This window comes from Colletotrichum higginsianum, chromosome 4, assembly GCF_001672515.1.
Source record: "Colletotrichum higginsianum IMI 349063 chromosome 4, whole genome shotgun sequence".
Classification (NCBI taxonomy): domain Eukaryota; kingdom Fungi; phylum Ascomycota; class Sordariomycetes; order Glomerellales; family Glomerellaceae; genus Colletotrichum; species Colletotrichum higginsianum.
This window is the reverse complement of record NC_030957.1, coordinates 2,208,543-2,231,934: the sequence shown is the minus strand read 5'-3', so window position 1 is coordinate 2,231,934 and position 23,392 is coordinate 2,208,543. Positions and strand designations below refer to the sequence as shown.

Here is a 23,392-nt window from a genome sequence, read left to right as displayed (position 1 = left end):
GAGCTTGAGAGAACTGAAATCTTCGGTCAAAGAGCGAATGCCGTGTCTTCCGTACTCCCAGCCAGGAACAAGACAGAGAGAGAAAGAGGCGAGACAAAATCAGGCACAGAGTCCGGGTTGGGTGACCTATGGAGAGGGAGCAAGAGAAAAGAGAGATGGGACGAAGCCCCAAGCACCACCCAAGAGTCACAAAACACACGACGTGGGGAATCTTGAGTTGCGGGAAGCCGCAAAAGATTAATTGAAAAGGGGACCACCAACCAAGAAGGTTGACCAAGCCCGACCCGACCTGGGCCCCTCGTCTATGCAACTCGTAGCCAGGCGCCGATTCATCAAATTGACTCTTCAGCGCACCAGTTGCTAAGATGCTTGTTAATGCTTAGCCATGCGGCACCCGCCGCCCACGGAACGCGCTGTCTATGTGCGGCAAAATAGCGTATTGATCTACAAATTACAACACACACAGCCATGATCATAATGACCACGCAGGGCGACGGAGTCGTTGGTAAATGCTGAACAGCGGCCCAGAATGGCCAGAACTGATACGATGGAGTCGGATAGGTCTTGTTGTCAAAGGGGCGGCGGCTGGCCCACCCCCTGTCTGAATCGACAACAGCGTCGTGTGAACAGGGGACAGGCCTGGGTCGCTGTCAGGAACGCGGCGGGCTCTGAAGTGAGGTTCAGGACAGCCAAGAAACGCAAGGGGGAGGCGGGCAAGGGAGGGGGATCCGCCGCTGGCCCTCCCCCCAGTGCCCCATGATGCATGCCAGGTTGAATACTTGAGGCTAGGGATTGTGGGAAGTTCGATCGGAGATGGAACCCGCGTGTAGAATGGCGCTGTGGAGCCGAGCCGCGAGAGGGGAAAGGGTTCCAATCATTCCACGACATGGGCGAGGAGAACCCCTGGGCCGGGCCCGGTGAGGCTCAAGGGTGTGAGACATGCCCCAGACGGTCTCCGTCTGAGACTGGGGCGGTGTCAGTGTCGGTATCGTCTTCGAACTTCGAACTTCGCGCCAAGGGCTCTAAAACTGCGGCCCAGCCCAGCCCAGCCCAGCCCAAGTGCCATGCTGTGCAGCGGCTCGAGGTACTAGAGCCAGTGAGGGCCAACGTCCCAAGGGCGCATGCAGCGGCAGTCGTCCGTTGTTCGTCGTCCGCTCGCGATGATGCGTGATGCGTGACGTGATGCCGTGTTTGAAAAAGAAGTCATGCGTTGAACGATGCGCAAGGAAGACCGCGGTTCCCTTCCTTTCCCTCCCTCCATTTCGTCCTGACCCGTTTGCTGAATCTCGGTGTCTACGGGCACTGCATCTTCCCATCTCTCCCGCTGTGATTACTGACTCTCGACTTCGCGATGAAGATGAAGAATCCGAGTGAAACATTGTTTCCAACGCAGAATCTTATTATTTTGACTTTTCATCGGTCCCGGCCCGCCGCCGTCAACAACGTTGCCGTTGGTTTGTGAACTGCTGCGAACTGCCCAATTGACTCGTACTTGAAAAGACGTCTGGACTGTCGGGCACGAAAGTGTTTGTCAGAAAGAAACCATGTCGTGTGGGCTCTCCTGGATCCGGGCGGCCTCACTGTGTCTTTCGTGTACACTACTGCTGACCGGAAATACCGCCGTGATTGGTGTGGGTGTTGGAGCAGACTTGTTGGAGCAGAGGCCGTGGCCCACGGAAACCTGTGTCAGGCACTTCAACGACGCTTCGACAAGTAGAAACGCGATGTAACAGAGCACACAGCAATCCACCATGCCTTACTAGGTGACCACACGCAATCCACGCGAAGATCAGAGTCCGTGGAGTACCATTTTCAGATGGAGCATCCAGTATGCGGGTTTATAGGGCGAGGCGCCCGCGGCCGCAGGACTGCGCTCGCGTCGCGAAACACGGCGGGCACAGACGAAGAAGCCGAATTCGACTTTTTGCGTAGAGTGCGGCGGCCAGGTGTGTATGTAGTGTGTGTCGTGTCGTATGTTCAGCATCGATAGGGATGTGGGCGATGAGGCAGTCACTTCGTCCCAAGCCTGCATTCTTTTTTCTCTCTCTCCACGCGCATCGTCCCTTCTAAACAGGCGAATGAGCCCGACACCGAGACAGAATTTGTCGCCAACACGTTGCGCTTGTGTGCGCAGTAGCCTCTCTCCTGCTGCCCTCGACTCCACTTCCGCGCTGGAAGAGAGACCGGATCACGGCTTTGAGACGATGAGGGTCGTCCCAAGGTGAGCCAGCAGCAGAAGGAGAACAGGAAAGGAATGTTGTGGTGTAGGGAGATGTGGCATCGTCTGCCTCAAGTGATGGTTGGGGCGGCGTCCATGAGCGGGTAATGGGTCAAACGACGACAAGCCCTTGCGGCGCGTTTGATGACATACATATCCTCTTACACTCTACCGCATACATCGCGGGGACCACGGCCCATGACCACGCCACGGATACGCCAGAGGAAGCCCCAGGGGCCGCCGTTGCACGATTGGCGAAGGCGAAGTCAGCCGAATCAATAGCACGTTTGGTCAGTCATACTTGGCAAGCGTGAGATCGTGGGTGAGGTGAGTTTCCCGCGCCGCCTTCCCAGGCGGCTTCTAGACCCATGCCTGATCCAAGATAGGTAGCGAGGGCGACAGGTGGTGCGGCGTGCCAGAGGCGAGATAAGGCTGGACTGGATCCGTTTCCCTGATGCCTGATAATACTGATCCCAACGTCGATAATGCGATGTGAACATGCCGAAGTCCCGAGTCTGCACTGAGTGTGTGATGTACATCGTACCCGCTTGGTTTTCGAAGGAAGAAAACCCCGAGACAGCATGAGACCTCGCCAGTCCGCCCCTTTCCCTCTTTGTTATTGCGTCAAATGCATGTCGGAACTAAGACCAGGAATCGGATGTCATGACTGGGAGACTGGACGCAATTCGCTGTTCGTTTCATTCATCTCAGAAGGTTTTTATTTTATTTTTTCAAAATAAAAAACCTTTTACAGCCGCTTGGTGACATAAGATGGCGCATGTGTGGCGTCAACTCCCCCTGATTAAGCTTAACAAGGACCGCCATCAGCTGTGGCTGGAGAGAACTGGCGTGGCTAGAAAGAGTACAGCTCCCACGCGGCTTGGCAGCGCGGCCCTCGGTGCCCCGAGAAACCCGATCGAGGGAGCGGCTCCATGTACCTCGATCATACAAACTCGCCTGCATCGGTACACGGGCCTTTCCTGTCGCTGTCCGAAGCAGTGGGCCGTTCAAATCAATGACGACAGTGTAGTTCCTTCAGCCATCGTCCGAGACGACCTTTAGTGCTATCGGGCAGTGCTCACCGTCGTCTTCCATAGCGTCTGGAATCAACGATGATTGCGTCGAGAGGTTGGCGTACAGTTCTTGTCTTCTCGATTTATCCAACAATACTGAAGTCGCAGCCTTGGCAGTGATCAGCTGTTGTGTTTCAACCTCTTTCCAATCGTCTCAGGTGTAGAATCACAACCAAATAACACAACACTTACAATCAAGAGTGATACAGACTGTTCAAAATGGCGACGGTTCACGTTCTTGATGACTACTATCTGGCCATCACGGCGCTCATCACAGTGGCATATCAACTGTTCTTCTTTTCCATAGCCTTCAGCTTCAAGTTCGACAAGCTCACCGGTAAGATCACACCAAGCCTGTGCCCCCCCCCCCCGAATTTCGCCATGAGCCTCTATCTCTGCCCAACAAACACCCCGCTCAGAAACGCACAAGATTAACAACGGCCCAGATTTCGCCGGCGGCACAAACTTTGTGGTCCTCGCCATCATCACCCTCTCCCTCAGCGGCCATGCCCATGCGCGTCAGGTTGTCGCCTCCGTCTTCATCATGCTCTGGGGCGCCCGCCTCTCAGCCTTCCTCCTTTTCCGCATCCTCAAGACGGGCAAGGACGACCGTTTCGACGATAAGCGCGACAAGTTCTTCCCCTTCCTCGGCTTCTGGGTCTTCCAGATGATCTGGGTCTGGACCGTCTCGCTGCCCGTCACCATCCTCAACTCGCCCAACGTCACACGATACCCGCAGCACGCCTTCGGTACGGGTCGTGACGTGGTCGGCGTCCTCTTCTTCGTCGTCGGCTTTGTCATGGAGTCCGTCAGCGATGCCCAGAAGTACCGCTTCCGCAGGGACAACCCGAGCCGTGAGGCCATCTGCGACAAGGGCTTCTTCAAAGTCTCGAGGCACCCCAACTACTTTGGCGAGATCATTATTCAGTTCGGTAAGCTTCTTGCCCCCCCATGTTGGAGTCCCGAATCTTTTTCCAAGACGCTTCACTAACAACGCACTGCCAGGCATCTACATGATCGCCGTCTCCTCCGCCGCGGATGGCTACGTCGGCGGGCAGGCCTTCAAGGCCCTCTACGCCACCATCCTTGGCCCCTTCTTTCTGACACTGCTGCTCATGTTCGTCTCGGGCCTGACCCTGCAGGAGCGACCCGGCGCCAAGAAGCGATATGAGAACGGCCAGAACTGGGAGGGCTACCGCCGCTACCTTGAGCGCACCAGCATCCTGATCCCCTTCCCGCCGCAGCTGTACTCTCGTGTGCCGACGGTCCTAAAGCGCACCGTCTTCCTCGAATTCCCCATGTACGTCTTCGACCCGGCGAAGCACTCCGACGCCTGTGCGCGCGCCGAAGAGGGCCACCAGCACGAATCCGTTGCCACGCCGGCAAAAGGGATTGGGAGGCCGAGCGGCGACGAGCCGCTTGTTGGGCAGCACTCGTGAGCCGGGCACGAGGCTGAATGACATATTTCTGAACGAGTTTGATGCTTTACGTCGGATGGTGTTATGGACTCGATGACCTCTTAATGTAATAGTCAATCTTTTCTTTTGGGATATAGACGTCATTAATATCATATTGCCACCCCAAACCTGCCACCTATTCCAACGAGCTTACCAAACAAACACATAATTGTCATCTTTTCCAACAGGCAATACGACGCGGAGACAGTGCGACGGCTCGTCTTCCTTCCATCAGCCAGCGATGGCCTTCCCGCTTAGCTCACAACGCCCGTCGAGGCCAACAGGCGGCGGAGTGCCGCCGCTCCCGCGCAAGCCCGTCGGCTGATCCAGGGCCTCCTGTGTAGGCCCGTAGTCCGTGTACTCGGCCTCCTCGGGGTGCGATTCGGCGCCCTCGGGGATGGGGACCATGGCGTTCTTGGTCCAGATGTGGACGGCCGTCTTCCAGTCGAGGCCGTCGATGCAGCCGCCCTTGACGGAGATGACGTTCTTGTCCTATCGACTCTAGCCTTTAGCATGCGCCGACCCTCGGCCAACAGGGGCTGTGAATTGGGATAGGAAAGCAAGCATACCGGTGTGGTGTGGATTAAGCGTGTCCCGCAGTTTCGGCAGAAGTAACTGTCGAGTGCATTCGTCAATCGCCGCATCTCTATCGCGTCCCCATGATGCAGACTCACCAGTATAGCGTTGCCCCTGAAGCAGTCGGCCTCCTGAACCCCCCGGAACGTCAGCACCAATCTCATCTCGACACGACTTACAACGTCTCACTCTCACCACCACCACCACCAAACATCTCCCCCCACCCCCCAACTTCCTCATATGAGAACTCACGCATAGACGCCCAACAGGTCGGCCTTGGGCAGTTGGAACTTGGGGAAGATGGCCGACGTTCCGAACGCGGAGCCCGTCTGGCGCTTGCACTCCTCGCAGTGGCAGATGTACAGGCGCAGCGGCTTCGGCAGCGGCGTCTTGAAGGCCACGGCCCCGCACTGGCATCGGGCGTCCATTTTTTTCGGGGACTTTTCTTTTGGTTCTTTGTATCCTTTGGGATCTGTCTTTCGAACCCTTGTAGGGTGCTGGCGTGGGGTTGTTAACGTGACGTCAGCGCCGACGGCATCGGTCGCTAAAGGCCCGAGTTCGGCCGTGTGCGTGAGTCTTTGCGGACTGGCCAACGTCTCCTCGATAAGAACTCCGAGAAGGGACGAGACGTGAAATTTTGTGGTTGGTCGAGCCTGGCGTGTAAGTCGGGGAGGGGTTATCGGTTCCTCAGGACATTTAGATCTGCGGAGTCAGCAGAGACAGGAACCCCAGAAACGGAAACACAAGCGCAGGATTCTGCCGTCCTTTTGTACCGATAGCGGCTCCCCCCGGACAAAAACCGCATGACTGTGACACACACACACACACACACACACACACACACACACACACACACACACACTCACACACGCGCGCGCGCGGGGGGTCTAAAGACGCGAGTGCCGACCCTGTCCAATGGCTCACTCGGCGCCAGAAAACAACGGCTCAGTATTCTACGCGTCTGGCCCTTCTTTCCGTCAATTAAAACCACCTAGGCCAACGCAGGGGAGAGGATGACATGGGGAGGGAACACGAAGACGTGAGTCACGGCCGGGATGCAGGGTCGGACGTAGGAAACTCTTTTCGAGTGAGACTGGGGGAACGAGACTGGCGCGAAGTCACATGGGAGGACGGTGCCCCTGTGTCGGATGGGGGCTTTTAACGGGGTCCTTCGCGGAGAGTCGCGGAGGAGAGGGCACTCCGAGAAATTGATGGGGCAGTTGAAGGTGCCCTTGTGAGCGAGGTTGACTCACAGTACGGGTATAACAAGCCGGACAAACGTACGAAGAGGTTTGTCCACTACAAGTTGACTCTGGGGTTGTCGATTCGTCCTGATACTTTGCCTAGAGCTAGCTATAGGGGGGTGGGTAGGATGAACTATTTCGGTCTCTGTGAACTGCAACCGGGGCGCACACCAAGAAGTGACGAAAAAGTAGTTGCTCAACAAGAGCTCGTGAAGAGTTGGGCAAGCCTGGAGAATGTAGATACGGCTTAGAGGGCTGGTGTTTGAAAACTCCATTGGTCAATCGCACGTGGCACCCCCTCCCCCCTTGTAGACGCTAGACATCATTGCTGGAGGCATCATTCCGCTCCCTCAGGAGCGGGACCGATCCAACTTCACCTCAGTCACTATCTATCTGACTCAACATTCGAAATCTCACGGAGGCCCAGCTTGATTACAGAACCAAATTCGGCAGTGTCTCATTACGTCCTATCTCATTCGAGCTATTAGGGACCCTCTCTGAATTAATTTCCGAACGACCTGGGGCTCCGTAGCCACAGGCCCCTCCCTTTCTGCCTCTGCTAGTGAGGCAACGGCAAATCCATCCCTCCCGTCGTTGAGTGCCAAATTGATCTCTGAAGCAATTTTGTGATTAATACTCGAGCCACACCGCCTGTATTGCAGAGATGTTTATAGTCAAATCTCTGATGCCACTTTTGACACCCAAGACGACTGACGCGAAAGCTCGCTCGTGGGCCATCCGCCCGAGCCAAACTCGCAGCATGCCATGCCGTCGCGTTACAAGAAAATCATAAGCCGTGTATGGTATTCTTTTCTACTGACGCTGAATGAATATTCGAATGGTCGTCGAAGAATACTGTTTGTCACGACGACATGCCTTAGCAAGAAAGGCCGCGATTGCGAGTGAGAGCCTTTTGCTGACGGGAGCCAGCCAGCTTCATGTTGCAAGAAGGGAGGAACGGCTTGTACTTCTTGTCAAAGACGCCGCTAGGGGCAGGCTGGTCGTTGACGTTGTGGAGGCGGCTCCAGATGGCGTTGAGCTTGGTATTGTTCTCGGCGTCGGTACCCATGAAGCCAATGTCCTCTCGGTTGTCAGGAGTAAGGAGGATGGCCATCATCTTAGGGCCGTCGATGAAAAGGAATATCAGGAAGCGAACGACAACAACAGAGGACCAGCCGATGAGGAGGGCAAGTGGCTTGACAAGCATCCAGATCGCTCGTTTGACAGAGTTGGCAATGGCAGGATGCATCCTCATGAAGGCCAGGGTGATGAGTACCAGGACCGGGATGCGGACCTGAGGAGGCCAGGCGGTTGCGACGTCAATGTCGCATTCGGCGCAGCGGGGGGTGAAGCGGCCGCGGATGATGTGACCGCACATTGTAGCTGCCCTTGGCTCAGTTGGGGGTTGAAATTTGGGATAATAGGTGTGGTACTTACTGGAAGTCAAAGGAGTATTAAAGCCGAAATGGGGTTGTTGTTGTGCTTGCAAGAAGTGTTCACTTCTCCTTGTGAGAGTTGCTTAAAAGCTGCGATGTTGTTAGCGACTGTTCAAGAGTCAGGCACATGGAAATTTTAACCAGACGCAATCTTGAGTTTTCGCTTTCTGACCCAGTCGTGAGTGTCTTCAGGAGAAGAGTTGTCTGTCAAGGCTTGGTGAACAGAGCAGATCTTTGAAGGACGCTAGTAGGTAGTGGGCATAAAGAATGCTGCGAGAAGAATGAGAAGCAAAAGAAGCCTATGTGAGTAGAATTTAGGATTGCAGGGCGATGGTCAAGAAGTTGATGTTGTTTGTACGGCGGATGAGGACGATATGCTGAGCTTCGCAAATGAAAAGAGTTGTAAAAGAAAGGTGAAGCTAGCTCCCAGCCAGATTTGGGAAGGAGGAAGGCACAGTCGTGGTAGGTAGAAGTACAAGCTTCAGAGGGAAAGAATGAACCTCTTCACCTACCGGCCTGCCTCCTTCCTCTAGAACAATGAATGCCGGTCGCATTCACTGGACAGCCAGACCGAAGCCTCAAGGCCAATAGAATTAGAGGATTGTTATTGTGCTCCTGACCAGACAATAGTACTGACGTTCTACCTTGCCAATTTAGGTACCTATTCTCGAATGCATCATCGCACAGGCAGAGAAACCCATGAGTCCAGGTAGCCTCGAACTCTTTCCCATCGTGACTCTCACTCATACCCAGCAGGGAAATCTCATCGTACAGATCTTAACGGATCAACAAACGTCACCCTGAACCCAACATACCCCCCATTTGTTCTGGGAACACACTTAGCGGAGCTCATTCTTCGCGAGGTTGCCGATGGCTCGCCTTGTTTGCCGGGGGTCCTCCCTAAGCCTCTCAACACAGCTGACGACAATCTTCTCCCGTCCCTCCTCAGGCCTCCCATCGTTCAGGATCCTCCCCAACTCGATACACCACGCAACCCTCTCGTCGTCGCCCCAGTCCAGCACCGAGAGCTCGACCTCCAACCTCCTCAACGCCCCCAATCTCCTCAGCCCCTGTTCGATCCACTCAGGCCTCGGCCCGGGCCGCGCCGTCCTTAAGCCTAGCCCTGTGGCCTGGGCCTCTGCGTTGTCATCTAGGGCGGCGAACGTGGCGGTAGGCTCGAAGATCCCACCACCGATGAGCACTTTGAGCCTGAGCCCGCGGAGCCCCGCAGCCCAGTGCCCGCACAGCTCGACCCATTCCTTGAGCGCCGGGCCCGTGAAGTCCCGCCCCAGCATTTCGAGCCGCGCAAACCGCATTTCGCCACGCTGCCACGGCTGGAGGCCTCGCGTAAACGCCCGCGCCGCCCAGAGGCCAGAGGAGAACCAGTTGACGAAGACGAACTCGTTGGAGTGCAGTGGTAAAGCTCGACACTCGCTGTAGATTTGTCGGTTGGCACACATGAGCGCCGACGGGATCCCGGAGAGAGGGCGGTGTGGCGAAAGTAGCAGTTCGCTTTGCTGCGGGCCCTTGTCGTCATCGTATCCTGTCGGTTTGGCTATTGTTCTCTTCCCTGCCACGGCGAGATCCTCAATTTCGACTTCCGGTTCAACGAGTCTGACAAAGTACGCACTGTGGATTGGGTTCGGATACCACGGCGCAAGCTGGGCGTGCTCTACCGGATGCATGGCATGAACCCAACCGTAGATCTGGAGTCGAATCTCGAGGGGAAGACTCAAAAGGGGGGGCTCTCCGTTTTGAAGGATCATCGAGCTGGGAATATCCTCAACAGAACTTGCACTTGCTTCCGTCACTGAGATGCTTGACATGACGACTGACTTGTAACTCGTGTGTCTCCGGGTGGTGTATGAGTTGACGAGGAACTGGCACCAGCACACGATGCCGTATCGAAAGAGATGCTGTCTAGCGGTGGTCTAGGTTGGCCACTACTATCAATGCAATACGGGCCGAGCACCATTGGGACATTCAGGCCAGAACTCTATACATTTGGTCGATAGTGGATGTGAGAAACGATGAAGCGGGACAGAAAGGAAAGGCAGGATGGAAAGGCGTGCCCCGACAGCCATATATCTGTCGGCATGTCTCACCTGCATTACTCACCTGCATTCAAGCCTAGTACTAGGCCGCAATCCCGCACGCCAACCAACTCTCTCCGATGGGTTCAAACGTTGGTCGTAAGCCCGTTCAGGCGGCGGCGGCGGCGCCGAGGAGGACTACAAGCTACCTCCCAAGAAAACGGCGTCATCCATTGGCCGACGTGGGGAGCTTTACCTCACTGGTCTGGCTGCGTAAGCTGACCGGCAGCAGAGCGTCTTAGGACCGTCAGCCCTACTGCCGACCAAGCCAGCCTCCCCAAGGGGCCAGCCAGACCCGACACGAACAGGCCGACGCGGTTGGTGATGTTACGACGGGGTAAGCAAAACCTAGGCAAGGCCAGCACCTGACGACAGGGGTTCGGACAAGTATACCATGCCTCCTTCTGGCATCGAAAAAGAGAATGATGTCGAGCTGGCTGCACGGTGCTGAGCCGCGGGGTCGAGCAGGGGGGAGCTGCTGCTGCTGGATGAACCTGGGGACAGGAAGAATGTCACGACGAACGGCCCACTTTCAAAGGACGAACACGGGCCCCAATCCTCATCTTCGGAGCCCCGTCGTCCGTGCCACCGACTGTCCAACGACGAACCCAAGCCGCATATGCATGCATGCTGTGCACATACATCTGGGCCTCGAGAACGTCGGGGCGGAAGGCTAGAACCAGACCATGTAGGTACATTGTGAACAGTCGCGACGCGGGGACAGACTACGTCGGACCTTTCACTCACCCGTCGCGCTCTTGGCCCCGTCCACCTTGCGCAGGCGCAAGCCATCTCCGCAACGGCGCCTGCACCGGCGCCCGCCATGTGAAGAAAAAAGATTCGGCCTCGCTAGCAATCAAGACATGCCTTGGAAACTCTCTCCTCAACAGTTGAAACCGCGAGTGATCCATTAACGACTTATTGCCAACCATCCGTGAACAACCTCACCAAGGAGCTGGGAGGCGGTGGAGGGTCCCGCACGTTTGAATATGCGCCTCGTGGGCACGTTCAACATTAACTATTCCTGCGAAAAACTATTCTGTCTTCTCATCACCGTCGCCATTGTCCCATCCACCAGCCCACCGTGAATTACGTAGCCAGGTGTGGGAGAGCCAAACTCCCCTCCAAAGACCCTCCCTTCCTTTCCTTCACTCATTTGCGTGGCGTGCAGGAAACATCGTCTCAGGTCCTTCCCTCATGCTGCGCGTATAGTTAAACCCCTGAGCAAACTGAACGCCACAGAGCTATTGTGATAACGAGCGAGCCCATCTATACCCATGGACGGGTCGAGAGAAACCAAGTCCTCGAAGGGAAACGCTGCCCATATATAAAAGTGAAATAAAAAAGAAAGCGAACGAATCAGAACAACAAGTAAGCTTCCTTTTCGTTTTTCTCACGTCCCAAAACTCACAAACCCAAACATGCATGCAAGCAAAGCCGCCCTGAGGACAGCAGGGGTATCAAAGCTTTCTCTCGCAAAAAAAGTGGAAAGAAGAGGGATTTTCGTTTCGAGATTATGTGAGTTGTCGAGTGCTTGAGAGTGTCACTCGAAGGTGCCGGTGGAGGCTTTTGCCCAATTGGTTGAGCTCATGAGAAGTCATCGTCTCCATTGCCGACCAATCGGTCAACTCGTTGAACCAGCTCCTTTGTTTCCCTCGCGATTTCGAAAGCGATGGGCGGCAGAGTCTGTGTCCACATCCTCCATTCGCGATCGTTCCGTCCGCTGGCGCCGACGTCTTGTCCACGGTCAATATCCATGCCGCGCTCGCCGGCCTCCAAGAGTCGATCACGACATGCGACCAGACGGGCGATCATGCCGCCGTTTCCAGACGCCTCGGTCTCCGAGATAACTTTGTCGACAACCTGGACGATGCCGCCAATCTCGGACGTGATTTGATTGATTGATGCATCGCTTCGGATGGAGCCAACCAAGTTCTGAATGTTTTGGACCAAAATGGCGGTCTGATCTTCGAGGTAAATCTTGAGATCTTCAGCTTGGTTACCCTGTTGGCGCATACTGTTGTTGTATCCGTTTGCCGGTGCGTTCTGATTCATCATTCCAAAACCCACCCCGTTCATTCCGTTGGACCCTTGGGACTGGTTGTATGCGTCTGCAGACTGACGAGGGGAGTTCACAGGGCTGTAAGCTGACGAGTCCATGCTGGTCCTGCCACCACTACCGAGGCCCCGGAATGGTGCTGGTGTGGGCAAGGATTCTTGGGTTATCGACTCTTGCCTCGAAGCAGTTCGAGGAGAGAAGAACCCGGTCGAGTCTACGGGCGTGACTGTGCCGTCGTCATCATCCTCGAGTTCCTCGGCGGGAGTGGACCGAATCTTCGCAACCCGGAGGATGTCGACGATAGCCGCAACAAGGTGCGTGGCGGCGGCATCGAGTAGGGATACTGGCGTGATGCCGGCCGACGACGCAAAGTTTTTGGATGTTGTAATAAGGTGGTTGGCGGTGGAGGAAATCTTGCCCTTGAGTTTCGAACGCTGTTGGAGGAGCTCCTCGTTGCCAGCGGCTGCGGTGTCGACATCTTTAGTAATCCGGCGAACGCTGACAACAACCTGCTTCATAGCATCAATGACCGTATCAGGGTCTTCGGCTCGGGCGCGCTGGAGCAGCTCGTCGATGGCGATCTGGAATTTGGTGACGTGTATGTCCTTAACCGCGCCGTCTTGCTGGGTGAAACCTTTTTCGCGAACATATTTGGCCGCGTCCTGCTCAACCGTCAGTCCGAGCGAGGAGGCTCGCATGTTGCGAAGCTGGGTCTTGGTCCGCGCGTATCGATTCCGCCATTCGCGAACCTCTGCTTCGAGCTGTTCAATCGTCTTCTCGAGCTCTTCCTGCTTTTGCCAAGTCGAGCCACCCTGTTGTGAAAGTATCTTCATCTCCCGGAGGAACTCGCGAGCTTCGCGCCGAGCATCTTCCGTAACCTGCTGTTGTTCTTGTAGGGACAGGCGAAGCCGCTGGTTTTCCATTTGCAGCTCACTGTCGGCGTTGCCGGAATTGACCGTAACAGCGGCGACGCTGGACTGCCGTAATTCATCCACTTGCTCTCTTAGTTGTCGGGCTTCGTTTGCGTGCTCGTCCCTCATGCGATCCAACTCTTGCTTGAGGGACGCGTTCAAGTCCTGAGCCTCGGCGACTTTGTTCTCTAGATCAAGTCGGAGATCCGCAAATTCCTTCTTCTCCATGTTGGCGGCCGTTGAACGTGATCTCTCACCGTCGAGAACGCTGTTCAGTTCGTCGTCCTTCTTCTTCATTGCGTCCTCCATGGCGTCCAGCTTCTCCCGCAGTTCGCGAACCTGCGTCTGGTACTCGTCCAGTAGCTTCTTATCGGCCTGTCACATGTTAGCGTCCGTCTCCACCCGATACGAGGACAGGATGGGCAGCCATCACCTCTGATGCTGCGGCGCTCCGCTCTGTGACCTCACTCCTCTTGCTGCGGTTTGTGGCAGTCCGTTCGAGAGCAAAGGCCTCGCCGTCGTCTTCGTTGGGGCTGCCGTCGTCATCCTCTTCCACCATTGTGCTCTTGTTCGGCACAATGGTATTGCTCTGGAATTGCTTCTGCATCGGGCGGTTGTAGTCGCCATTAGGCGGCATGCCTGGCGAAGGCGGCACGCCGTAGGGATCCGGCTGCTGTGGTCCTCCCCTCATGGAACTTGCGTCGGAAGGGCGCCTCATCCGACTTTGACTCCTGGGCGGATAGCCATTTCCATTGATCGTCGCCTGTGAGCGGACGGATACGGGGCTACCCACTCTGGGGATATCTCCAGCAGCAAAGCGGGGAAACCTCCTCTCCAACTCGCAGAAGACGTCGGTTGCGAGATCACGGAAGCGTGGCGGCCCAAGAGAGGACAGTTTTTGCCTCGCCTGGTTGCGTTTTGGATGAAAATTTGATTCGGGCAGCAGGTAAGGAGGAGGGCTGGGGGCACCGGGGGCCGAGGGCCGGCGATTGAGGGACTGCCTCCGCAACAGCTCGTCGAAGACATCGGTACTCAGCTCGAGAAACTGAACAGATGACAAGCGCAGCAGCTTGTCACGCGCCTTGTTGGCAGGCGTCGGCTTCCCCCCCTGTCCACCGTTCAAATAGTTCTTGAGGGCGACGTAATGTTCGCCGAGTATTCCTTCCGCTTGCTCCTCGCGGATGCTCCTCCCGCTCTCACTCCTCGCATACAGGTTTGTGCCATTGCTGGATCGGCCGACGGACGGCGGTGGCGAAGGGCCGCCGGCGCTCCGAGGGCCGGGAGGGAAGGCACCATTCATGGCCCCGTTCGAACCTCCAGAATTCGGGGGTGAGACGATGTTGCCGCGGTTGTTTGCGTACGGATCGTCGGTGTTGTTTGGGTATTTTCCAACGGACCACTCGCTTCCGCCTAGAGAAACAGGTGACAGAGGCGCATTGCGACCATTCATGGTAGACGGGGAAATGCTTTGTATATCGTGGGGGCTTCGCGTGCGTGGCAGGCGATTGAGAGAGATAAAGAGAGAGAGAGAGAGAGGGCGAGGACGCGACGCAGCGAACAAAGAGGGTATCGAAGTCGATATCGAAGTCGAAGTCGAGGTCGAGGTTCGAGGGTGGGCGTTTCAATTCGATCGGGGGTAATGGTCCGTTGTTTTTTCCCTCGAACTGCCGCACACCGGCTGTCCTGATGCGCGCGTGTGTGTGACGGAATCGTAATCCAATCAGGAACACGCTCGTACCCCAAACCAAGCCAAACCTCAAAGCCAACCTAAATGTCTATGGCACGGAAACTCTTTTTCTTCTTTTTCCCTTCTCGGTGTTGTTCCTTTCCGTCACTGTTTACTGTGCCCCTTGTCGGACTAGGTCTATGTCTCACGGTGGGAGGGTAAGTGTTGGAAATGATCGAGGAATGCCTCGAATTTGCAATGTCGATGTCTCGCCCGGTGGTGGCGCGGTGGGGAGGGTGAAAGGGGGAAAGGGATACCGTCTGCTGCGCGCTCTCTCTTTCAAATTGGACCGTGATTGCGACACGGCATGGCAGGGCGGCAGGATGGATGTCTTGTCAAATGGGCAAATGCTGGCGAGGGGGGATGCAGAGAAAGAGAAAAAAAAAAAAGCAAATGCTGGAGTAGAGAAGCAGTGGAACGGAGTGCTGCAGGCCGGAGCGGTAGAAGGACAATGCAGAGGCCGAATTAAAGCGAGGTAGTGTGGAAGAATGGTCGAGAGTAGCGCAGGGAAGCAGAACAACAGCAGAATCCGCGACCGAGGTGGTGAGGCATGAAACGTCAAGGTGACTGGCTGGGATTGGGACGCCTTGACCAATCGACGAACCGAAAGGGAAAGCAAGCTGGTTGGGGGCTTGAAAGAGACGACGAGAAAATAAAGGGGGGTGAAGGGGCGAGTTCAGTGGATATTGGGGAGGGGGAGATCTAGGCCGCTAGCGAGTTGAGCGTTGCTAGTAGCGTAGTACCTATCTGTTACTCCTGCTGCTGCTGCTGCGGAGACGATTACTACATGGTAGAGATTAATGGAACGTTGTGCGTGATGTGATGACAGTGGTGTGGGCGTCGGGCGCACTGATCATAAGAGCTTGAGGAGGAGAAAAGTGGTGGTGGTGACGATAGACTGCTCTGGGCGCTGGAGCCGGAGTGCTAGCGCCATCAATTGGTGCTGGGACCCGGAGCAAGGGAAGGGGGAAAGGACTGGACGAGCTGGACGATGAGTGTCAGGGACAAGGTGTCAAGGAGGCAGCGGCGGCGTGGTTGGAGATATCGCAAGTGGGAAGGAGAGGAGACAGGGGAGGGGGGACAGGGGGTGGGGGATGTGGAGGAGGGGAAATGACACTGGAGAACACAGCCGCCGTTGAATGTCTGTCTTGCACCCAGGAGGGGGGAAGGGGCAAAACACACAATCAATGCTGTACGTTACTACTGTGTTCGTGGGATGCATTGCCATGTCTATCACAGCGAATGTATCGACCGTCATACTGAGATACGTTGTTAACACAATACGCAGTGCAGTCTCTGCCATGTACAGGTATTCAGTCGTACGGATAGACGTGTGCCGATCTTATCTTTTGCCAGCCGGGGTTTCGCTTACATGTGAATGTCAGCCCGACTTTGTTAGGGCCATACTCGTAGCCATCCATTGATGCTTTTCTATTCCTGCACTTACGCATGCATACCTACCTGTCTATCTTGGCTACTCGATACCCTTCTGGTTCTCATTCAACTCGGCCATCAAGCCAGGCATCAAACGAGTGACTGAAACCTACTCGAGTCGACAACAAACGGGCAAATGCTGGAACATTGGACGGGCGACTCTCACAAAGCCAGAGATCGGTCAAAACAAGCTAAACCGAGTGGAGATGCGAACACAGAAGCCTTATCGTCATAGTCGAAACTCCAAACTCCAAACTCCAAATTCTCCCACGGGAACCTTGCTGCAACATTCTTCATCTTCGGCTTGTCGGCTTGTTAAAAAGTCGCCCGGTGTCATATTTGTAACCCGTACTCGCCTCTAGCAGAGTCGGACCCTTTGGCTTGGTTCAAGTCGGAAGAGAATAGAAAGGCAGCGGGACATGACTCCCGATCTCAGTCGAGAAGGACGTGCAATTCCAGGCCCCCATCCACCATCGTTCCAATCCACGGCGGCTCACTACCACACTCTGCTCCACGAGAGTATTGGTAAGACTGCGCCATCCATCTCCATCCATGACAATGCCCTTGCGGCGTTGCTCTCCATGCAGTAGTGTACGTACGAACCGTTCTCCATCTGTGTGCCAGTATGCTTTACGATAGCTCTTTCCGGCCCAGCTTAGATCACACTCTGTTCTGTCAGCGTCTCCTGCGTCGTCTCTCGCCATTCATTGGACCCATTTACCTTTCCTGCACTCGTTCAGCTGTCGTTCCGATTCATCCATCCGTCTGACGCATCGCCGCCTCGTCCTTCGCACACCTCTCCTCACCCACACACAGACACACATCCACACGCACACACGTCTTTCAGGTACCCGACTCTGCACGCCCTTCAGGCCCAGATCCCCAAGGCCGATGTAGCCCTTTCCACCCCTGGGCAAATGACCACCCTTGCGGTGATGGCGCGGCCTGTCCATCAGCCATTGGTTCGTTGCTGCTCGCGCGCGCTAGCAACGAAATTCAAAGGTGGATTTTCGCCAGGGCCCAGCCTGTCAGGCTGTCACTCGACGGTGGCAGTGTCTGTGGGAATTTGCGAAAGGGACAAGAGTTGGAGAAGACGACAAGGGGCCGTATCCGGACAACGGGTCTGGCATGGCCCACCGAGACAAGCAAGGGTGGCTTTTAAGCATGGTGGAGATGCGATATGCTTGTGTCCTTGCGCGGGCGCTGCCGGGCTCAGCTTGACTGGCCATTTTCATTCCATCGCCGCCGCAGGACGTCGTGAACCGCCAACGCGAGGAGGCTGAGGCCGAGGCTTCGACTTTGACTCTGCAACCTCCCCGGGTCCAGCTCACAAGCCGTCACATTGGCTGGTTGCCTGTCCGTCTTCCCTCTTTGAATCCTGCCTGCCCTACCGATGCGGGTGGCTCTGACATCCCCGGACTCTTGGCATTGCCTTCGCCGGCCCTCTGTAACCAGGAGACTGTCAGTATCGCACCCAGGTTTTTGTAGACTGCCGCAGGGCATTCCATTTCTGGAAGTGAAAAAGGCTTCTAGAATGGGATGCCTCCTTGCTGCAGCCCTGTTCGCCCGTTATAGTTGTTGGCTACTTGGCCGGGCTCTGTCCAGACAACCGCTTCGCAGCCCTCGCCGGCCCCCATGCGCCGTTTTATTGCGCCTAAGATTAGGCCTCATCTTGCCCGCCCTGTGCTTCCTGCAATTCGTTCGACAGGCGTCTCGCTCACCAGAGTCTCGACTCTTCTAGCCTTCTTGGGCCACAAAGCTAGGGCCATGGCCAGATCCCCATTCCCGCGGCCAACATGACGGCCTCCGCCTCTGCTGGCAGCCATCGGTTTTTTTTCTTTCCTAGTCAACATCAGCACAGCCGTGATTGTCTTCACTACAGCACCTGTGCAGGCACTACTTGTATGTCTCCCTCGGCTGGCTTTGGGCACCCCCCCCAATCAGGTTGGCAATTGAGTATTTTCGTATTAAGCCTTTCATTCTGTTTTTCAACCTCTCGAGCCTGTGGATGACGTCTTGCCACGATGTGAGGCTCAAGGGAGACATGTGACATGGCACCTCCAGACAGCATCAACTCTCCCCGCGGTCCAACTTGGCTACCCCGATGAGACGGATATGATGCGAGACCCTCCTTGGCAGGTGACCACTCAATGGCTGAAAAGCAAACGACAACTGGTTCCCACTGAGGCACGAATTCTTCGCTGGGGTGCACGTGGATTCGCGGATACGATTTTACGCGGGTCGCGTCGGGACCCCACCGTTGCCAGACTTTCGGCCCTTGATGATCCGGTTCATCCATCTGCAATGTTTGGGATGTCCTTCTCCGTCCTACCACCAAGCGGCGAGTTAGGATCGACCGCTAATGCAATGCTTCATAAATATCCCGCTTCCTCTCGGGCTAGGAACATACTGCGAATCCAACGCCCATATGGATGGTGCGCCGAAAGCTTTGCGCGGACATGCCCCCCCTGCCTCACCGAAACGAACCTGTCCTTACTCTCTTGTGTAATATTGACAACGGATGCGAGGGTATTGTATTTCTAAGCCCCAAAAATAATGTTCGTAGTTGAACAGCCGAGGAGGGCAGGCCATGGACGCCGCCTTTAAGCTCCCTGGAGGCCGTGCCCAATGTCAGCGTCTGCGGCAGCATACTGAACCTACCTTACCCTACACGCGGCTCACGGGCCAGCAACCACCACGCCATGAGACCAAACACGTGCGACCCAAAGGCGGGGGAAAACTTACACAAAGCCGCCATTGACAGACCCCACGGCGTCGTTGCCTTCCATGAGATCCAGAGCCCGTTCGCTACCTACCCACCTACCTACCTATCATTGCCCGACCCTTCTCATTTGTTTATCAGGGGCACGAGAACCAGGTGAACCCACAGGTAGGAAAAAAGAGATCTGGCCTAGCAAGCATCCCCAAGCCTTCATGAAACCTACCTCGACCAAGGCTAGCTCTGAACGCCTGCCTCGGTGGCCTAAAGGAACGGACGGCAACAGCACGCAGTGGAACCGCAATCTTGGTTTCCTCAGGTCGGGTCTCAAATCATAAACCTGTACCAAGTACCGTGAGGGCAACGTGTGTGGTGTAAGACCGGGAGATTCGTTCGTCAAGGATCATTATTGCTTGTGTGTTCGTTATTCATGGTTCGTCTGTGTGGTCCATCTCCCCAAGCCATTCCTCCTCTCTCCCCCTTGTCACCGGCCGGAAGAGTTTATGGGACATGTCCCTGTGCCTCGATGGGCGCTTGCCCATGAATCGCGCCTACGAGTCCACAACACGGCCAAGAGCGGCGCGAGTCTCAAATTCATCCCACCAAGACGACAGAGTGCTTGATGCTTTCTTCTCATCGCCGCCACTCCCCGCCGGCTACACTTTCCTCCGTTGCCGCCGGCCTCTATCCTGCGCATGCCCATCAGTACTGTGATGATTTTTTTCTTTCTTTTCGCTTTGTTCGATAATGGTATAAGTTCTCCTCCCACCCAGGCATGATGGGAATTATGCATAGAAGCGAGCCGCATTTCCCTTCTCAAGCTTCCGACCCAGGCTCGTATGGTTCCTCCGGCTTGTGAAATGCCTCATTCGAGAACCTTGCAGACCGAGCCGTGAGTGGGAGCCGGACAGATCCTCCTTTTAAGTGTCATCAATCATGCCCGTTTTAGCCTCGCCGTTGTGCAAATCGGCGATGCCACGTCTTACGGCAGCCCTGTACTGGATAATGTAAATGTGACGCATGATGTCGTTTAATTCGGTACTGTGTCCCGCTGAAACGATGAAAGCCCGTTCTTCAATATGTCATCATCTCCAGAGCACGCTCAAAACCAAGCCAATGTCCATACAGCCGGCAGATGTGGCCATCTATCCTGCCACGCAGCCAGGATGTCCGGGACTCTCTCGTCGAAGCTTGCACGGCTGGACGCACTCCCACTATCAAACGCCGCGGCGCCGACAGCCTCGCGCTCCTCGACGGCAGCGGCGTTCAGGGAGTTCGCGAGGTCGAGGATGGCGCGCCCTCCGACGCTGGCCTCTTCATGATTGTCCTTGATGTCAACGTTGATGACGTGAACAGGGCGGTTCAAGGGCGCGCCGCGATTCATGAGGTCGTCGATGACAGCGTCCCAGCAGCGCTCCTCGCAGGTGATGACGATGTCGACGACGCCACCCTCAACGCCGGCGCTGCCGCGGTCATCTGTGTGGGTAAGGCGCGGCATGCCGACCTGCCAATCCTGCCAGCGCTCGGGGCCCCATTTCACATGGCGGTTGCGGTCGACCATGTTCAGGACGCCATTGGCGCGGTAGAGACGCGGGTCTTTGGACTCGAGCTCCTTGAATATGGAGTCGTAGGACGTCTTGTTGAAGTGGTAGACGTTGGGCTGGGTGATGGAGGGGCCGGGCAGGCGGACAAGGGAGCCGGTGCCGAAGGAAATGACGGGGTAGTTTGCATTCGCAAGGCGAAGATGAGAGACCATTGATCTATGGAAGAATGACCGTCAGACTTTGGCTCACCGTACTGTCGACATGACACAAGCCCACGAGACTGCTCCAAGGGCTGGCTGGGATTTAATCGATAGCAAGCTATACGTACCTATTCTGATTACTGGCGCAGACTGTGCAGAACTTAAGCTTGAAGTCTCCGGCCCCCGACTCGCTTCCGTTACTGGGCGTCGTCGAGTTGGCCGCCGCCGTAGACATCGCCTGCTCGGTGCCAGTACCGTTCGCGACATCCATTATATGGCGGTGTTCTTATTATGGCAATATGGCACTGGCAAAGTGACGATGGTGGTGGGGCCTTTCGGGACAAATCAAGCTCTGCGGGTATGGAGTGGGTATCGACAAGTGATGGGCACTGAACGAAGAGGCGGGAAAACGCTAGGCCGAAGCAACAAACGGAATTGGGGAGGAAGAAAAAAGCACATGAAACGAGATAAGAACGCTAATCAGTCAGTCGTTGGCGTTGTGCGCGTCGTCGTCGTCGTCGTCGTCGCTTGCGGGTCGGTCGGTCGATGGGAGGAGAATTCTGCTCTGCGTCTTGAATTAGCCAAAAATCCAGACGTCGTTTTAGATGCTTTACAATGCAAGTGTGGTTGTTCGCGATATCAGACAAAAAGCGTATACGGTGTAAAGTGTGTCAACATGGGGATTTAGACAGCTCCAATAATAATAGACTCATCATGCGAGGTGCTCTCAAGAGCGGGTTTTGTGCTCGAGTTTTTGCCTTACCTTTTGTGATGTGGTTGATTGAATCAGCCAACGTGTTAGTGGGTGGCTGTGGTACGTCTATATTCTTCCTTGCCTCCCTCAAGGCACCTGGTTCCCAGAATCTATGTTTCTTCCAACGGTGTAGGTCGCGACTAGTGAAAGCTGCGATGCCAACGACTGTTGTTGTAGGAATGAAGAAATTTTCTGAGCCTCAATGACGGCGGGTTTTGTTTGTCGACTCAAGAGGGTAACTGGCTTGTCGGCTGAATGTCGGCCCATGGAGGGTAAGCGAGGTGAGTCCACTTGCTGCCTGGGGCTTAAATCGGTCCGAACATCCTTATTTAACGTGGATATCCACGATGAACATTCGTGATTGGCTGTTAGGCGCTCACATATTCTGAAACAAACGACAGCCACGATTCACGAGGGCACCAATCAACATAGACTTCAAGACAGATGCCGTGCGCAGCGCACATGTTCCAGAAATAGAACAGGCAACAAATGGATGTTACTGACGGCGTTCGCTACTCAGCCTAAAGCAAGACAAGTCTAGAGTCCTGCATCCGTAAGTCGGTTCGAGACAGCCGCTCGCCCTCCACTGGATCCGTCCAGGTCACGCATCGTAGGGCACATCGCGCCTCACTGTTCAAAGCTTCGCGTGCAAATTTGACACCGATGGCTCTGGTCCCTGAAGCCAGGAGGGCCGACAGGCTAGAACCTTTCCTGGTGCTACGGTGCTACACTTGGCAAGAAGCAGGTTGGGTCTGATCATCGGAGGTATACCCTTTCTTTTCGACGGGGGGCCGGCCTGTGAGGCTGTGATTCAATAATGTGCTGTAGTCAGCCCAATGCAGCGTTCACTCTTCCCGCTCGCTAAAGGCCTACACAGGCGGCTGTCCAACAGGTCGGGACCATTCTAGTGCTTTACGTTGCTGCTGCCTCTGTGGATTGATGAGCCCATATAGGCCAACGGCAGTAGTCCAGTTGTAAATGCAGACCAGCGAGGGCTAGGATTGTCGATATGCTTCCAACCGCCGGGTTCCATGTCGCTCATCTATAGCCGCCTGTAGTTCCATTGTGCAGTTGAGACCTCCGCGACGCCTGGTTCGCACGTGGTCGCCGACGGTTGTCAAGCAAAATCATGGCTTCAGGGAGACGCGGGAGTGACGGGAAACAACTGATCAGCTTTGAAGTTTCACCATGCCCATTTCCACCTTGTGGATTGAGGACAAGAAAAGTAATTTTGACTGGAGCCCATTCGTCGGCTTGTGGATTGCCCCACGGTTGGCACTGACAATCGGGATATGCAGCTAGTAGGATAGCGCTTGCCTAATGTTTGTGCTTCAGGCTGTCCACTCTAGGAGGGAGCACGGAGGGGAGGCTGCACAGATAGAAAGCCTCTGGGCGTACGGAGCCTCCGACACCAGCACACGGGGGTTTGGAACGCCGAGCCCAAGTCCCTTGAGGTACCTACTGGGGGTACTGTACTGTATTCTATGGAGGAGATGTTGGCGTGATGTGTGCCAGTGTGTGATTGTTGTGGCGTGGGGTTCGATGGTGATCTCTGTCACTGTTGTCTGGTCTGGTGCTGTCTCGCTCCACGAACCGATGAATAGTCCCTTGTAGCGCACGCACGCAGAGGTACCCATAGCTGTGGTTCGGGCCAAGAGGCAAATTTCATGTCAGTGGACAGTCCTTTGAGGGCTCAGTGATTTGCGCCAGGGACGTCCTCGCTAATCAGCCATGGGCCGGCCGCTGTCTGACCTTGGTGCGACCTGAACGGGAATCTGCGCCGGCCAATACTGGAGTACTCAATATTGCATTTGATTGACGAGGTGGGCCAAGAGTAGCACCGGGTGCCGCTTTTGCGCTGTTCGACAAGCTTCTTCCTTCTGCATTTGGCGACGGCCCTGGGCCGTTGCTGCGGAGAGGCATGAGGAGCAAAACTTGAATCGGGATT

The 23,392-nt window shown here is 55.5% G+C and overlaps 7 protein-coding genes across 7 annotated transcripts; 1 reads left to right on the top strand and 6 right to left on the bottom strand.

The window, feature by feature from the left end:
• Window positions 1–3,510: 3,510 nt before the first annotated feature.
• On the top strand, window positions 3,511–4,730 carry CH63R_05984 (Duf1295 domain protein; the record flags this gene model as incomplete). Its single annotated transcript, XM_018300959.1, has 3 exons — window positions 3,511–3,628; window positions 3,711–4,223; window positions 4,297–4,730. The coding sequence occupies 3 exons, from the start codon at window positions 3,511–3,513 to the stop codon at window positions 4,728–4,730; spliced, it is 1,065 nt and encodes a 354-aa protein (XP_018158809.1).
• Window positions 4,731–4,979: 249 nt separating this feature from the next.
• Window positions 4,980–5,752, bottom strand: CH63R_05983 (Glutathione-dependent formaldehyde-activating enzyme; the record flags this gene model as incomplete). Its single annotated transcript, XM_018300958.1, has 3 exons — window positions 4,980–5,240; window positions 5,318–5,363; window positions 5,577–5,752. The coding sequence occupies 3 exons, from the start codon at window positions 5,750–5,752 to the stop codon at window positions 4,980–4,982; spliced, it is 483 nt and encodes a 160-aa protein (XP_018158808.1).
• Window positions 5,753–7,445: 1,693 nt separating this feature from the next.
• CH63R_05982 (uncharacterized protein) lies at window positions 7,446–7,946 on the bottom strand (the record flags this gene model as incomplete). Its single annotated transcript, XM_018300957.1, has 1 exon — window positions 7,446–7,946. One exon carries the CDS (start codon window positions 7,944–7,946, stop codon window positions 7,446–7,448), a length of 501 nt encoding a protein of 166 aa, XP_018158807.1.
• Window positions 7,947–8,843: 897 nt separating this feature from the next.
• Window positions 8,844–9,830, bottom strand: CH63R_05981 (uncharacterized protein; the record flags this gene model as incomplete). The annotated part of the gene is made up of 1 exon (XM_018300956.1): window positions 8,844–9,830. One exon carries the CDS (start codon window positions 9,828–9,830, stop codon window positions 8,844–8,846), a length of 987 nt encoding a protein of 328 aa, XP_018158806.1.
• A 1,854-nt stretch (window positions 9,831–11,684) lies between these two features.
• Window positions 11,685–14,517, bottom strand: CH63R_05980 (Cell polarity protein; the record flags this gene model as incomplete). The annotated part of the gene is made up of 2 exons (XM_018300955.1): window positions 11,685–13,442; window positions 13,501–14,517. 2 exons carry the CDS (start codon window positions 14,515–14,517, stop codon window positions 11,685–11,687), a joined length of 2,775 nt encoding a protein of 924 aa, XP_018158805.1.
• Window positions 14,518–20,048: 5,531 nt separating this feature from the next.
• CH63R_05979 (RNA polymerase II subunit A domain phosphatase SSU72) lies at window positions 20,049–20,961 on the bottom strand (the record flags this gene model as incomplete). Its single annotated transcript, XM_018300954.1, has 2 exons — window positions 20,049–20,706; window positions 20,819–20,961. The coding sequence occupies 2 exons, from the start codon at window positions 20,959–20,961 to the stop codon at window positions 20,049–20,051; spliced, it is 801 nt and encodes a 266-aa protein (XP_018158804.1).
• A 213-nt stretch (window positions 20,962–21,174) lies between these two features.
• Window positions 21,175–21,711, bottom strand: CH63R_05978 (uncharacterized protein; the record flags this gene model as incomplete). Its single annotated transcript, XM_018300953.1, has 2 exons — window positions 21,175–21,255; window positions 21,541–21,711. The coding sequence occupies 2 exons, from the start codon at window positions 21,709–21,711 to the stop codon at window positions 21,175–21,177; spliced, it is 252 nt and encodes an 83-aa protein (XP_018158803.1).
• Window positions 21,712–23,392: the final 1,681 nt, after the last annotated feature.